The sequence below is a fragment of the Colius striatus genome, chromosome 1 (assembly GCF_028858725.1).
Source record: "Colius striatus isolate bColStr4 chromosome 1, bColStr4.1.hap1, whole genome shotgun sequence".
In the NCBI taxonomy this organism is placed as follows: Eukaryota; Metazoa; Chordata; class Aves; order Coliiformes; family Coliidae; genus Colius; species Colius striatus.
In genome coordinates this window covers 42,685,114-42,699,633 of record NC_084759.1, presented here as the reverse complement: position 1 = coordinate 42,699,633, position 14,520 = coordinate 42,685,114, and the positions used below count along the sequence as shown (strand labels likewise).

Here is a 14,520-nt window from a genome sequence, read left to right as displayed (position 1 = left end):
TTTAGGAGCAACTTGACATAAAGAATGCAAAAAGACATGCTTTTTGGCTCAGGAGTTCAACCTTGTGAATGAAGCAAATTAGTTCTCAATTCCATCACTGCAGCACCAGAAAAAATAAAATACATTTTAAAAAACAAACAAACAAACAAAAAAGAGTTAAATGGTTATATCAGCATCCTATTGCTTCTGCCAAAAATACCAAGTTTGACAGAAAAGGCGTAACAAACTATCAGCTGTGTTAAAATGCCGATTAGAAGGCTAACTTTATGGCGTTACTTATGGACTGCAATTTAGGTAATACAATAGTTACAGGTTCTTGGATTAGTATGTCTGACCTCAGTGGTTCAAGCATGGCAGCTAGTGGACCAGCTGGATAACTTTCTTGTGAGCAAGATTTACGAGAGTCATTGCGTAACACGAAATGATGTCCAGGTGCAGCAGAGCTTACAGGGCTCTTTTTGACTAGAAATCTACGGTTTGCTAAGTCATCCATAACCACGTCAGGCAGCCTTCTTTCATCTTCTGAATCAGAGCCACTGTCATACTCAGAGATCATCTGGAGGGAAGCTGGATTTGGGAGCTCACACTCTGCTCTGCTATTTTGGCAGGAAGCTATGGGATTCCTTTCACGTCCACTGAGGTTGACCAAAACAGGAACAGAATGAAGACAGTGAAGTCACGAAGGCAATGATGACACTCAAGAACTGCCCACTAATCTCATTTGTGTGCATCAAGAAGTCGGACAACCAAAATTCATCACCGCATTTTGAAAGATTTTAATGACAAACTGAAACTGTAGGATCATCGCTCGTGACCTTGCATTTTACATCACTTAAATCCCCTCTATCTGGAGGCTGACCAGTCTCAAAACATTACTCAAAACACCAGAAAACTAGTTATGTGGATCAAAGTAAAAGAAACCACCCCAACAAAAAAACAATCACACAACCAACGTGATAACACTCACACCTCACACTTTGTTATTATATAGAAACTCAAATCCTTTATATTGCAGCAAGAGCAGCTTTTCTTTAACTAATAAAGAACTAATTAATCTGAGAACTCCTAAATAAAATTCTAAAGTTGCACACCAGTACCTTGAAAATGTTCCATCTGACTCCGTGAAGACAGGACTTGCCCAGCTCCTCCTGTTGTCCTCATTCTTCTCTGTTCTCTTCTTCCTTAAGGGAGCTGGCACATATGACGTCTGCTTGTTTTTGTTGGGTAAGAAGCGATTGAAGTCAGTGGTAGGTTTCGGTTCAATCACAGGAATCCTACGGTAAGATCTATCATCTTTATGCGAGTCATGCATTTTGAAGGGCAGTTCCGAGTCTGTGTCGCTGTCACAACCTTAGAAGGAAGGGGATTAAAAGGAAGGCACAAACATTACTTCTGTAGACACAAGCTTCTGGTTACAACTTGCACCAAAATCTTTAAAAAAAACACCAAAATAATCAATTTAACTCCATATTCAGGATATTTGAGATGCAAATTTGCTGAGCTAGTGATAGGACAGTAGGAGAGGTATTTTTAGAAGTTTGTGGCAAAGCTGCAACAAGTTCCAGTACACTGTGTCTCGCTTGCATCTCCCTGCTACATTTGTTCCATTCTTTCACTATCACTGTTCCCTGCAGGAAACAAAGCCCTAACCCCCAGGTTGAAAATTTAAAACAGCACAGAAAGGTTTAATTAAAAAAATACATGCCACTCAAATTTATTACAAGAGATAAGTTACCAGCAAACAGTAGAGCAACATACTTGTCTCATCAGATTAATGACTAATAGAAGCCCAGGGTAAATTGCATATGTACCATAGCTATCTGTTGCTTTGCTCAGATTAGAAATGCTCCATGTGTCCTCAGCTCCATGATTTTGTTATTCACATAGAAGAAAATTCCAAAGCTCACTATTTTTATAACTTTAAGTTAGACTACAAGTTCGTGTTGAATTTTAAAACTGGGAGAGAAACACAGGTTCAGGTAGAGCTGTAGGGATTGAACTTCACAAACTTTCTTCTGGCTAACTTTCTTTCTATGGCAAACTATCAAAAGCAATAACTACTATTCAGTTTTTAACCTAGGCTGGAAAAACTCTATTGAACATACACAAATGGAGTAGAGATGCAAAAGTTTGACATACCCACAAGAAGAACAAGGCAAGAGACTTTTGCAACTGTTGGATTCTGAGTGATCCCATCAGGATGTGAATTCTAGCAACTTCCCTTACTAAACTATGGGAAAACACCCTGCACATACATATACCCTAATGCAGCAGAGAATGCAATAGTTCTAGCAACCCTTCCTAAGAAATTTCATGTGAGTATTGCTTTGTTTTCTACCAACTGTTAAAGGCCAGTATTTTGCTTCATTAAAATGCAGCTGCAGAAGTTTCAAAACTAAAGCTGCCTTTCAAGTCAATCTAACTTCTGGGCACCTAAAGTACTAGGTCCATATATTGTCTTCCCTCACACTCGTAAGACATATCAACTAAAGACTTAAAAGGGGAAAACATACCTTCACTGCCACCTTTCAAAGTTATATCTGATGAAAAGCTTGTAGAGGATCTTGAACCAAGAGAGTCCAAGCTATCGAAGGAATCGTCTCTTTTATGGCTAGCTGAAGATGAAAAAGGCTCTCCCCGATCAACGTACCAAATATCACCGTACCCACTATCCCTGCCACTTCTGTTCAGGTGGCTGGACTCTTCAAGCGCCTATGAGAAGAATTTTGGAAAGGTCTTTTATTTAAGATGCAAATGCCACTTGTGAGTTTTCAATCTTTTTTTAAAAAATGCATTTGAAGTGCATAAATGACCTTGAACAAAGGCTGCAAATCCCTAAAAACAACATATACAACAGCTTGCATAGGGGATACAACACAAGGTCTTACTTTTCTCTTAAGTCAGCCTAAGGGAATCAAAACAGGACTCTTCACAATCTACCACATCAATCAGAGCGGGTAGATTCTGAACTTCATTATGTGGGTAGAACAACAACCCGTATAAGCTAAAAAAACCCATCATTCCCTTCACATGGACTTTGATAGCAAGCAAAACAGAACAAAACAAATTACTGCATTGTCCAAAGCAAGAATAAAATTAACCCACCAAGAGACTGCTTATAGAGTTGATGGTGTAATGTATGGCAAACTATAAAATTCAGAGTATTTGTTCACTATTATTTTTTGAATTCTTACCTTAGTCAATGCTTGCCCTAATAATTTCTCAAATGCTTTAAGATTGAGGTACGGACCATTATAATGAGGATTACTTTGAGCTTTTCTCCCAAGCCAGTATAATGTAATCAAAACCTAAAAACAAACGAACAAAAACCCACAAATGCAAACACAAATACTTTCATGTATCAGTACAAAAGAATCTCAGCATGCTGTTAGAAATGTCTTCCACAATGGATCGTAAAATCTTGTTCACAATATCAACTATAATTTCCAACAAAACCAGTTAAAGTGTTATAAACCATCTCACGTATCTCAAGAAAGTGGATATAAAGTGCTGTTTCTAATTATTACATTTATTTGGGAAAGGAAGCTGCAGAGATCATTGTAAGCTGACACTAATTTGCATCAGATCAATGAACAGCAGAAGAATAAGGTAAACATGATAGTGCCATAAATATCAGTGTTTCAAATATATTTAATCAGCATTAGTGTGAAATTGTTTGAGAAAGCATTTAAGTACATGTCTTACATTTTTCACTCTTCTGTTGGTCTCCTCTGGTCTGAAGCAGGGCATGGAGTGAAGAAAAAAAAAAAAACAAAATAAAGATTTTTTAATTATCTGACTTAAATTTTAATTATTATTCAAGATCTAAAAGGTTTCAAGCCCAATTAGAGACCAGTATTAAATATGCAACTATCACTGTTCCAAAAGAAATAGAAAGCACTTGGCTTTTAATTCATAGTTAAAACTCTGTATTGTTTCAATCATTACATGTAATGCAAGAAACTAGCTAATCTAATACAGTTTCTGATTTGAGAGGTACTCAGAAAGGCTCTAGGCTTTTTTAATTAGCTATGTTTTTAGTTATCAACAAAATAAAAATGGAAAACAAGCTGATGACTTTAGGAAATATAGCTTCTGTTAAACAGAAAGATCTTCACTTCTGTATGAAAGTAGATTCAACTGTTAATTTTTCCCCAGTTGTATTTTTTCTAAAATATTTGCCTCAGACACTGAGAACATAGACAAAAAACATGAGCAACTGATATTGGGACATCTGGGAGAGCTGTTGTGGGGCTGAAAGGAGGAGGTTTGATTTGCTTTTATATGAGACATGTTTCTCAAAAAAAAATGAAATATGTATGCAATCACTAACATTACCTAACTTCTTATATACAGCCAATTTGTGGCAGATCTTGGAAGTACACAAACACATGCTCACAGTAGTCCTGTTCTGCTCCTTCTAAGAACAAGAAGAAGCTCTTCCAATGGGAGCCTTGTGGTACCACAGACTCAAGTGTAAATGTGTAGGGCAGGAGTGCAAACAGCAGCTGAACAACACTTCTACCCGCGGCTGCCTGCCATTATGGAAGAGTATACGGCTTAAATATACCAAAAAAACTTTTCACTTGCTCCAGACACTGTTGGTTTGGGGCTAGCTCAGCAGCAAACTTCACACACAGCATGGTATAATGGTTTCAAACAAAAAAGTGTAGAATTAACATACAGCGGCAGAAAGACTTATGCAGTGCCCTGTAACAGGTCAGACCAACGGATAATGTATCAGTGCACCTATCCTGTTCCTGGTTGTTTAGGAACAAGCTAGTCAAAGGTTGCAGGGAAAAGGTAAAATAAGCCATTGGGAACAATTACAAGTGATTGAAATGATGACAGGGCCTGATCAGCATAGACGGTGCTCTTCAGGGAAATACAATATTTGATGCAGTGTGACAACTGACAGGAACACAGATCATCCCTTCCTCTTTTTCTTCCTGATTTTAGAGGGCCTGCTCCCATTCCTTGTGGTTTTAATTGCCTTGCCCATCCCTACATCATAGATAAATCAGACAGCCAGGAACACAAAGTCCTGAGAGTGATCCGACCGGCATAGTCCTTGACCTTTGGCTTCCTTAATATCACATGCTAGAGATGCTATTGGCTGTGTAGTTAGTAACCTTCCTCACAAATCGGGAGGAACCTTTCTCCTTTAACATGAAATATTTACTCTTTTTATTTTTTAAAAAGACCCAACACATTGCTCTTTTTTTCAATGAAGACTATTTTTTGAAAAAATAAATCCTCTTCTTTTCTTCAGTCAGCAGCTTTCTTTTCCAATATCCACACTGCAGTACACACTATGCCTCTGACTAAAGAAACCTGGGTTGGTTTCCCAAGCAGAAGATAGAAGATTATTCTTGTGGTGGTATCAACATTACACTTCCCATAGTCAACACAGAGAATTTTGAAGGCATACATTCTGTAGCTTCAATGTCTGAAAGCCTTTCATTAGTGAAATTTCTGCTGTTCTTTACAATCACAAAAGCAGAGGCCATGCATGCCATTGCTAGGAATGCCTTAAAGTTTACTTCCAAACTTCAGCAGTCTAGCAAAGAGTGAAAAACTACACCCTCAGTCTTCTGGAGCCCACATCCAAGAGGTTGCCAACCTTCACGTAGAGCAAAGCTGCATGACGGAGCATGATGATGTCCACTTCTGTGCTTCGTGAGTCGTCTGAGATTATTTAGGTCAACCATTTGCAAGAGAAGCACTATTCAGCTGTCATTATATTTCAGTACATTTTCTATACTGGAATAATCATAAATATACTAGAACTGTTTGCTTGGACTGTAAACAATGCAAAACTTAGAACATTCAGGTAAAGCAGTGAGCACTATTGAGACCCAAAACGCAGGCAGGGAGATATTTCACACACTGGAATGACAGACTGGGCTCCATTCACAAGTTTACTTGGCTAACAACTGAAGCAAACACAAGTTGTCTACTTTGTAGAACTACAGTTTCTATACTTGCATTACTACTCTCATCTGAACTAGGCCTATTGGTCTCTAAACATTTACATGTCATGACAGATGTGGTCTGAGCAGAAGAAAAAACAACATAAGAAAAGCCCTGTTAATCTAGAACAATCAGTTCCTCATTTGTACAAGCATATATTAACTACTCTTTGATGGCGCTTGACCAAGAAACAGGAGAATTCTGGATGATGGCTATACTGTCCTAGAATCTGTGTTAAAAAGCAGGTATATAGTTTTTCAACAAAAAGCTCACAAATAAAGAAGCAATGATGTTGGGGGTTTTTTTTGTAAGGCCTTAAAAGTCATTTGTCACCTACAAACTTCACAGCTGCTTCTCCTCTCAGGCATGCAACTTGCCAAAGATGCAGTTTGGATCCACTTGCTAACATTCCCCAGGTGAAATAAAAGCCTTTTTTATGTACAACCTGGCCAAGCTCATGATGTGCATCCACACTTATGTGCACAAGCCATGGCCCAGTTTAATCTCCAGCAAATTGTATTTAAAATGTCTGGGCAAATATCTGTTGAAAAGAAATGTGATACAAATTGTAGAGCTTTTAAGAGGAATCACCTTTTCCTGTGAATGTCAAAATTAAAAAGCACAAGACTAACTCAATTGCAGTAAATGAAGACACAAAATGAAATAGTTTAATAAACAGATCTCCTTCAGAAGAAGTAATCAAAATGCAACTACTATGCAAAGAATTCAAGCAGCATCTTGTGTATAGCTCTGAACAACTACAGTTCATATCAGCAGACAAGATAGAAGCACTAACTTCAAGCATAGCAAGTTCTTTGCTGCTATGAGAGAAAGCATGACCTTATCTTCTCTACAACCTCTGGCTACCCAAAAGTGAACTTCTGCTCTCAGCTCTGCTCCCCTTTACAAGTCTGGCTCTCAATACAAAGGGCTGAAACATTCAGAGCCTGCAGAAAGAATTTTATTCCAAATATTTCATCTGCTCCTGCAACCGTCTCAGCATTTTTGCATTCGTTCTGAAGTTTAGAACAAAAACACTTATCCTTTGTGTTACCTAATATTACCGCTACGTCAAACCCCAACTAACAAAGGGGTCCCAAGATTCTCAAGTACAACTTTTAATTCACAAAGTGTGAATCTGAATTGTTTCAATAACAGTTTAAGTACAAGTTTAAGATTACCCATGCTGGAAAATATCTAACAAGTGTAGCATGAAAATCTAAAGGGCATGAGATAACAACATGTGGGAGTTATTATAATAATTATGAAGCACAATTGCACGATTCCAAGTTGAAAACTGATGCGAAAAGATGCGAAATAACCACCCGTGGAGAAATAATACCTTCTGTGTAAATCACGTTGTTACGTCAATCCTTTAGCAAACAGAAAGAAGACAAATGGGACAGAAATAGCTCTCACTTGTTAGTAGGGGATATGCTTAGAGACCAAGTACGTCTGTTAGATCTGAGCACATCATATAGTCAGACATCACATACATCTATCCAGCACAGACCGATGGATATTTCTCCAATGAGGACCACTCTACAAGAATAAAACTAAGTGATACAGTAGGTCAGCACTCTGAGCCACAGCTCAAGGAATTTACTCTCAAGCTCTGCTGTTTGCTTAAGGTTAAATAGCAGAATTAGTCACCAAGGCCCTAGCATGACAATACAAAGGCTTTGGCAGCAGCTCTAGTTTAAGGATTTCCTGGTCTCCCTTTCCCTTCCAGCTGCTCCTGTTTGTGGCCCCCGTGGTTATGCCAACACAACTCTGAATCACTCTGTGGTTCTACGTTGTGCATCAGGACCAGAGGGAAGGCTGTGTCCATTTCTTTCTTTAGATTTTTCCTAATATATATTTCCAAAACCCCAGTTAAGTCACTCATCTGCTTTACAGCACATTTGTACAGGCAGCACATTTGTCCACACTGGGGCAGAGGCAGCGCCGGGCTTGCTGAAGGAGGACCCTGCTCCACGTGCCAGTACGGTGACGAAACCTCAGCCACAGGTGCTCTGTGCTTCCCCTTCACCTGCTGACACTTAGCTCCAAGGAGTGAGGAAAGCTTGCTAGTATTATTTCAACATTTTGTGAGGTACATGACTGTAGCCAGCAGACTGCAGTACTTTAAGAAACCATGAACCAGATTTAATCAATTATAAAGGATATCCATTAGCAATGCTGATGCTTAGACATACGCCTCTCCAGTGACTCCTCACAAAAGAGCAGTTAATTCGAAGTAGCTATGTTTAGGCTGACTTATTTCAAGACTTTTAACAAATATATCCTTATACTTTGGATTTTGTTTTCCCAACACATTATGTGGTTTCGTTCCCCCACATCCTAATACATATTAAATTACAGAAACTATAAACTCATCACGTCAAATCTACTTTAACACTTCACTTAGTTATTTTTTAGGGATAACATCAACAAGAGCTTAAGATCACATCCAAGATACCAAGAAGACTGAGCAAAATTCTGGAAGACGATTTTACAGCATCCTGTTGAGAATCTGTTTCTCTTGCAGAAAGATTTACAGTATAGATATCAATCCATGATTTTTTTTTTAAAACCTAAAGTTAGATCAGAGATTCCCCCTCCCCTAAATGAGAGTCATCTGCCAAAAAGAGGCTGCTTGGTCGTGCCCAAGGAGATAAGACAAATCTAAATCCATTTACGGGGAGAAAGAAGGGACAGAGACACTCCTAGTGATAGAAAGGAATGTGCCAGTGACAAATGCACCCTGCCCAGTGCCAAACCCTTCCCTTGGTGACGAATACTCCAGAAACCCCAACAGCTGCCAAAGCTATCCATTTTCCATCCCTTCCTCTGTCCTAGAGATGGCACGAATGCAGGATTTTAATAGATTTCAGTTTAAAAAGAGGTATCAGTTCTCTCCTTTTGAACTTCAGTCCACCAAGTTCCACTTCCCTAATGCCTTCTGAAGGAAGAGGCATGCCCTGGGGCCTGTGAGCCAGAGCAAATCAGTGGGGTGCAGAGCAAGCCTGCTCCCAAGCTCCTTGCCTAGCTCCAGACACTCTAGCCTGACACTAACCAGCTTCACTTACACTTCTGAGGACACTAGAGGGTTTGAAGCCTTCTCCACCCCCGCTGAGGCATGCTGCACAGGAGACAAATGCCGGCTGTCCAACTAGCAGTAGGCTTGTGCTGAATTTCAACCTCTTTGGCCACCTACTCAGCTGCTATAAATATTGCCGTTATCGGATCTCGCTGAATTCCCACATGCTACTGAGAATAGAAAGGCACCAGTGGAAGATGGGGCTGTCTCATGGGTACAGAAACATGAGGACATTCCTCCAGCACTTGAATTCTCAGCAAAATGATATCCAGCCCTGAGAGCCACAGTTTGCTGCTTTGATTGCTGGAAATAAACTGGTCAGGTTATGGTCACAGCATTCAAGACAGTTTTTGGAAACACCTCTTTCTATTTGACCATAAAAAGCACATGTATTCTCCATAGCAACACATCCACCAGACCCAACGCCACTTACACCATAACAGCACACAGAGTCAGGTATGAAATGATGCAGAAAGCATTTCTTCATGCCCCTACAAACTCTTGTTGGCAGCAGGTTGCTCTGTGGGCCCTGATGACCAATTAGCCTGTTCCCACTCCACATCCTTGCTTACTAATAAAGGAGCTGAGGGGTGGAGAAGAGATAACCCAAGAGGGGAAAGGCGGAGGACACAGCCAGCCAACACCCTCCATGGGAACGCGTCTCTGCACATTGCCACCGAGTCCATCCTTTTTTACCACCTCTTGAGTATAGTGCTTCCTTGCTAATCTCACCCATTATGCTCCCATGCTATTCTTAAATCCCTTATCGAAACAAAAACAGGCACTTCTGGCAAGGTGCATCAGCCCTGGCAAGTCACTGGACACTAACATTACCCACTTCCTCATGCTCTTTTCCGACTCCTCCCTGGGTGGTCCAACTCTGCCAGCTTCCTCATATCCCAGTCTAATCTACAGGTTCTCCTAAAATGAGAACTAATATTCAGGATAGGTATGCCTTCTGCCCCACACTATCAAATAAAAAAGCCCAAAACCATCCCCAGAAGAATAACCCTGTGCAGAGGGGCCTAGCTGGTAACCTAGGCATTCCTTGGCTCTTGTCTCAGGGGTGGGAGGCAGTGGATCATTGCTGCAGCAACAACTTGCAGAGAAAGATGAAACTGACAATCCTGCAGCTCCCTGCTCAAATAGCAAAGAAAATGAAAGTGTTTAAAAAAAGCAGTGTAGATTTGTTGACTGGTCCCTTTTTGTGTCTTTTTTTTAAGTCTCTTCCTAAAAACCCCTAAAAGTCAGCAGCTTCACTAATTAGAGGGAATTAAACTGGATATTTATTCTATTAGTTGGTTTGTTTATTTTTTTCCAGGGCAGATGTAGATTTTTTTTCACCATTCAGTATTAGCTACTTTAAATTCTATGTCTAGACAGGTACCCTGTCTAGTTGTTTGAATTTCAGAGGTGAAATTAATTGCTTTTCAAGAAAAAAAACCCAACACTTCAAAATACATGGCAATTTAAATGGATAGGTACCAAGTTACTGCTTACATACCCTATAGATTTTAACAGACTTCCAAAGTATTGATCTTTAGAACTTGGAGTGTACTACTCTGCTGAATCTCTCTTTTTATCCTTCTATTGCTCCCCCACGCCCCACCTTTAATCTGTACTTAATTCAGCTGACTCTTACACCAGGGTTATACTAAATGTTACCACTTCCTTCTTCCTTCCTTGTACCTTTTCCAAATGTTGAGATTTCAAACTTCTCCCTCCCAAGAATCAGACTTAAGCTCATCCTGCTGATCATCAGGTTAATCATCTACGTTAACTTGTCTTGCAGTGAGCTTCCTTTACCTTCATTCCCACCCACAAAACTAGACCATATCGTGTCAATGTTGGGGATTTACTTGAAGATAAATCCATATGGGGAATGCACAATTGTGTGGTTATTCTTTACAAAAGGAATAGTATATCTAAGGAATCACTCTGAAAAACAAAGTATTAAAACAGACAATTAATTGCAATTTTGTAAGTTTTGAGAAATAGGTACAAAAACAGATGAAGATTCAGCTGTTGCCTAGCACAGAAATAATTCAATAGCATTTAAAAAAATATTCTTTATAAAATGCATTATTTGCTTTAGCTCAGCTGAAGCAACCATGGCAACTCCAGTTAGCAGTTTTTCAAGACAATACCAAAATTCACTTTCTCTATTGTTTGATGTCTTTTTGCATTATTAAATCTAATATTTCCAAAATTGTTTTCTTTCTCACTCCCACTCTTACACCCAACTGAAGTATTTCAACATCCCACTTTCCACAGGCAAATACTAGAGGTAATTTTGTAGAATAGCCCTCAATACTGACTCATTCATTCTCTTTTAGCATCGCTCAGACACCTCTGCGCCAATTCCGTGTACAGATAAACATGTTACTGCAAGGTAAGTCAGGGTAAAAAATTTTCCATCTACCAAGTACTCCATAGCAACTGCCTGTGTGCACTCTCTTACTCTCAGCCTCCAAGATGAATACAAGTGTTCAGTTTGGATAAGGCATTCAAAGATGGTCCCTCAGAAAGAGCTAGGATTTGCCAGGTTATACAATTCAGTTTGCTCAGAGAGACAGAGACATTTTTTAATAGCCTCTATAATCAGATAGCAGAGGGGAAAAAAAGAAGAAAGCCAAACAACAACAACCTCCTGCATTCAATCTTCTTTCCCTGGGCATGGACCAAGGGAGATTTGGTAAATGGTAAATTTGTTATTTTGGTGTCAAGAAAACAGGTGGCAATGTAAAAGCCCCTTGTGTATAAGCAAAAATGGTTTATGACAGCTTATAACATTCAACAGCAAGGTGTAACTTTGGGGTGTGCAAAAAAAAGACAACCCCGAGAAAAAGATAACACACCATAATTTAAGTCTACACTGTGTCATTTATACAAGGTGTTTGCAAATGAACATACCAGCTGATAAAAAGACAACTGACAGTAACTCCTGCCCGGTATTGTTATGATCACGCCTGTGCTAATATTTCACCACTGGAAGTAGGTATCTGCTTGGTTGCTTCTGTTCTAACACATACACAGAAAACAATTCAGTACAGAGGTGACTCAGAGTTAACAGTAGAAACTAGATGCCCTATCCATGGCCCGCGATTGGGAAGTAATGCAGACTTCAGTCCACTCCAGTAGCTATCTCTTCAGGGGAGCCAAGACCCTCAAGTGCCATGTATACCCATGCAGGTGGATATATCCTCCAGAAAGGGAGTATGTGGGATATGCAGCACCAGGGAGTTGCTTCACAGGTTTCTGATGTCTCTTTTTTCCTCCTAGATCAGTTCCAACCTAGTGCTGGCCAAGCTATTACACAGGAGAAGAAAGAACTGGGGTAGCATCCACCCCAGACCCTCCTTTCATTCTAAACTTTTGTCATACTATTAAAGACCAACTTCTTTAGCAGTTTCAATGGAGATGACTAAAAGCACAGCTTTTGAGAAAGTGTCATAGAGCTATGATGTTAGAAAAGAAAATTAGATTTATTTATAGAGACGGACAGAGCAAAGATGACCAAATGGAGGTACAAGGTAAATGCAGTTTATTCCATGATAAAGGTTTTGGAAACAAGTTAAAGTGATGTTGGAATTTGTCCTAAGTTGAAATAAATCACTACTTCGTGACTGCATCACTTAGTTTAGTATCTACATTTGCAATAAAAACTTTAAAGAACTACTGGGTTTTCTCAGTAATGTTTTGGCAAAATATTTCACAAGCAAATAAGAAGCACTGAAGAAATTATAACGCTTCCTTTTTGAAATTCTGCCGTATTTTCTCTATGTTTCTTTGGGTTACCCTAGCAACAGAGAGCACAACATCATCACTTGTCACACAGAGCACAAAAGCATGAAACAGACTGAGCCTAACTTCTCTTTATTGAGGTCTGCTCTCTATTAACTTAGATGGATGCATACATGCCCTAAAGAAGTGAGGTACACAGATACAACCGAACTTTAATATTTCCCATGTTTTCTTGATCTCCCTTCATTTGTGAAGATGTATTTAGAGCCAAGAAAGAGCACTTCAATTAATTCAGAGGCAAATATTAATCTATTCACCCATATCAGAAAAGAATACTGAAACAGGATGTATTCTCTTGAACCAGCTCTCCCAGAAGACGTGGTGTGAAACAGCAACACAAGGTAAATAAAAAACAAGCTACAAAAATCAAGTAAAATTCACAAGGTGTACTAATCTTAAAAAAAAAATGTGTCCTTTTGTTTTGGGGAACAGACAAGATCTAAGGCAAACAGGTATTATCTTCAGTATTTGCTATATTTCTCACCTCCCATCCTCAGCTCCTGCAATGTCTCCACTTTTTGTTTTGAGGAAAAAAAGAATTTATCCACCCCAGTGGACAACAGTGCTTTAAGGCTACTTGGAGAAGCCAAGTCATAGGGTATTTTTAAACATTTGCTCTAAGCTTTTTGCGCCAGGTTTACTGGCCAAGTTTTTAATGTTGGAAAAATGAATGCTTCTTTACTGCAAAGTGAGAGAATGGGTAAAAGTCCAAATACTTGCTCTGCCAGAATGTTAGAAAGCCTGTGTGGGACGTAAGTGGGTGGGGAGGTGGGGGAAAGAAAAGTTAAGCTACCCTGATCATATACCTCTGAAGTTGGAGAATGTACCACAACTCTGAGCATCCCAACCTACTGAAACCAAACATGCTATTAGTCACTTGAGAGTTTCTGTTGTAAAGTTAGAGGAGTCTGAGAATAAAAACTTGAACAAAATTAATGATATGGGAAAACAATCCCAGACAGAGAACTATTGATGATCTCACACTTCTTTTTCACTGGTACTCATGCAGTGTGCAGTTTGTACCACAAAACTGATGACTGAGGAAAAAAGCTTAATACATCAATTAAGACACCACCAAATCGCTCCAACAAGCTATTACAACTAAGTCTGGTGGTAGGAAGGGAGTGGAACAAAATGATCCAATTCTGCTCCAAGTGAGGCCATGGCAATAGTCCCAACATCTTTAATGAGTTCATGAGTAAATGCTAAATTAGGAATCTTCCTTCTCACGAGAAAGAAGATACTATATACACTAGCTCTTGGAAACTACAGTTAGTCATCCGCAGAATTTCACCAACTGCCTAGCCAGATGAAGCTCTGGAGAAGCAGACTCCTTAAAAACACACATGGTGGTTTTTAAGCTATCCTTCCCAGAAGTCAATCAAACCTTAGAGCCAGGATAACACAAAAGTAACCCTTGAGTTCTGAAAGAGGCTATTCTGTAAATTCTTTCCTCAACAATTCTCATCATTTCTACACAAAGACCAGACAGACTTTTTGACCCAGATAAAGTTAACAAAACCCTTGAGAGTCTCATCTAGTACATCAGCTTCTGAAGACTAAGAGTCACTTGAAAACTGTGTGAATGGCCATCATTATTGCACTTAGTCATTGTAAAGACTAAAAATCAAACTAATGGTTAAACTGCAGTTTATATCAAC

General features: G+C 39.3%; 1 protein-coding gene across 6 annotated transcripts in view; it reads right to left on the bottom strand.

The window, feature by feature from the left end:
* The window catches only part of LMO7 (LIM domain 7), a 133,490-nt gene that overhangs the window by 43,062 nt on the left and 75,908 nt on the right, over positions 1 to 14,520 (bottom strand). For 5 of the 6 annotated variants that reach the window (XM_061995578.1, XM_061995594.1, XM_061995588.1 and 2 more), the window contains exons 5-8: positions 3,706 to 3,736; positions 3,195 to 3,308; positions 2,514 to 2,712; positions 1,098 to 1,350 (exon numbers count right to left, since the gene is read on the bottom strand). In XM_061995578.1, coding sequence (XP_061851562.1) covers positions 1,098 to 1,350; positions 2,514 to 2,712; positions 3,195 to 3,308; positions 3,706 to 3,736 — 597 coding nt within the window. Of the gene's footprint in view, positions 1 to 335; positions 636 to 1,097; positions 1,351 to 2,513; positions 2,713 to 3,194; positions 3,309 to 3,705; positions 3,737 to 14,520 lie in introns of all 6 variants that reach the window. The other variant, XM_061995618.1, reaches the window with a different exon arrangement.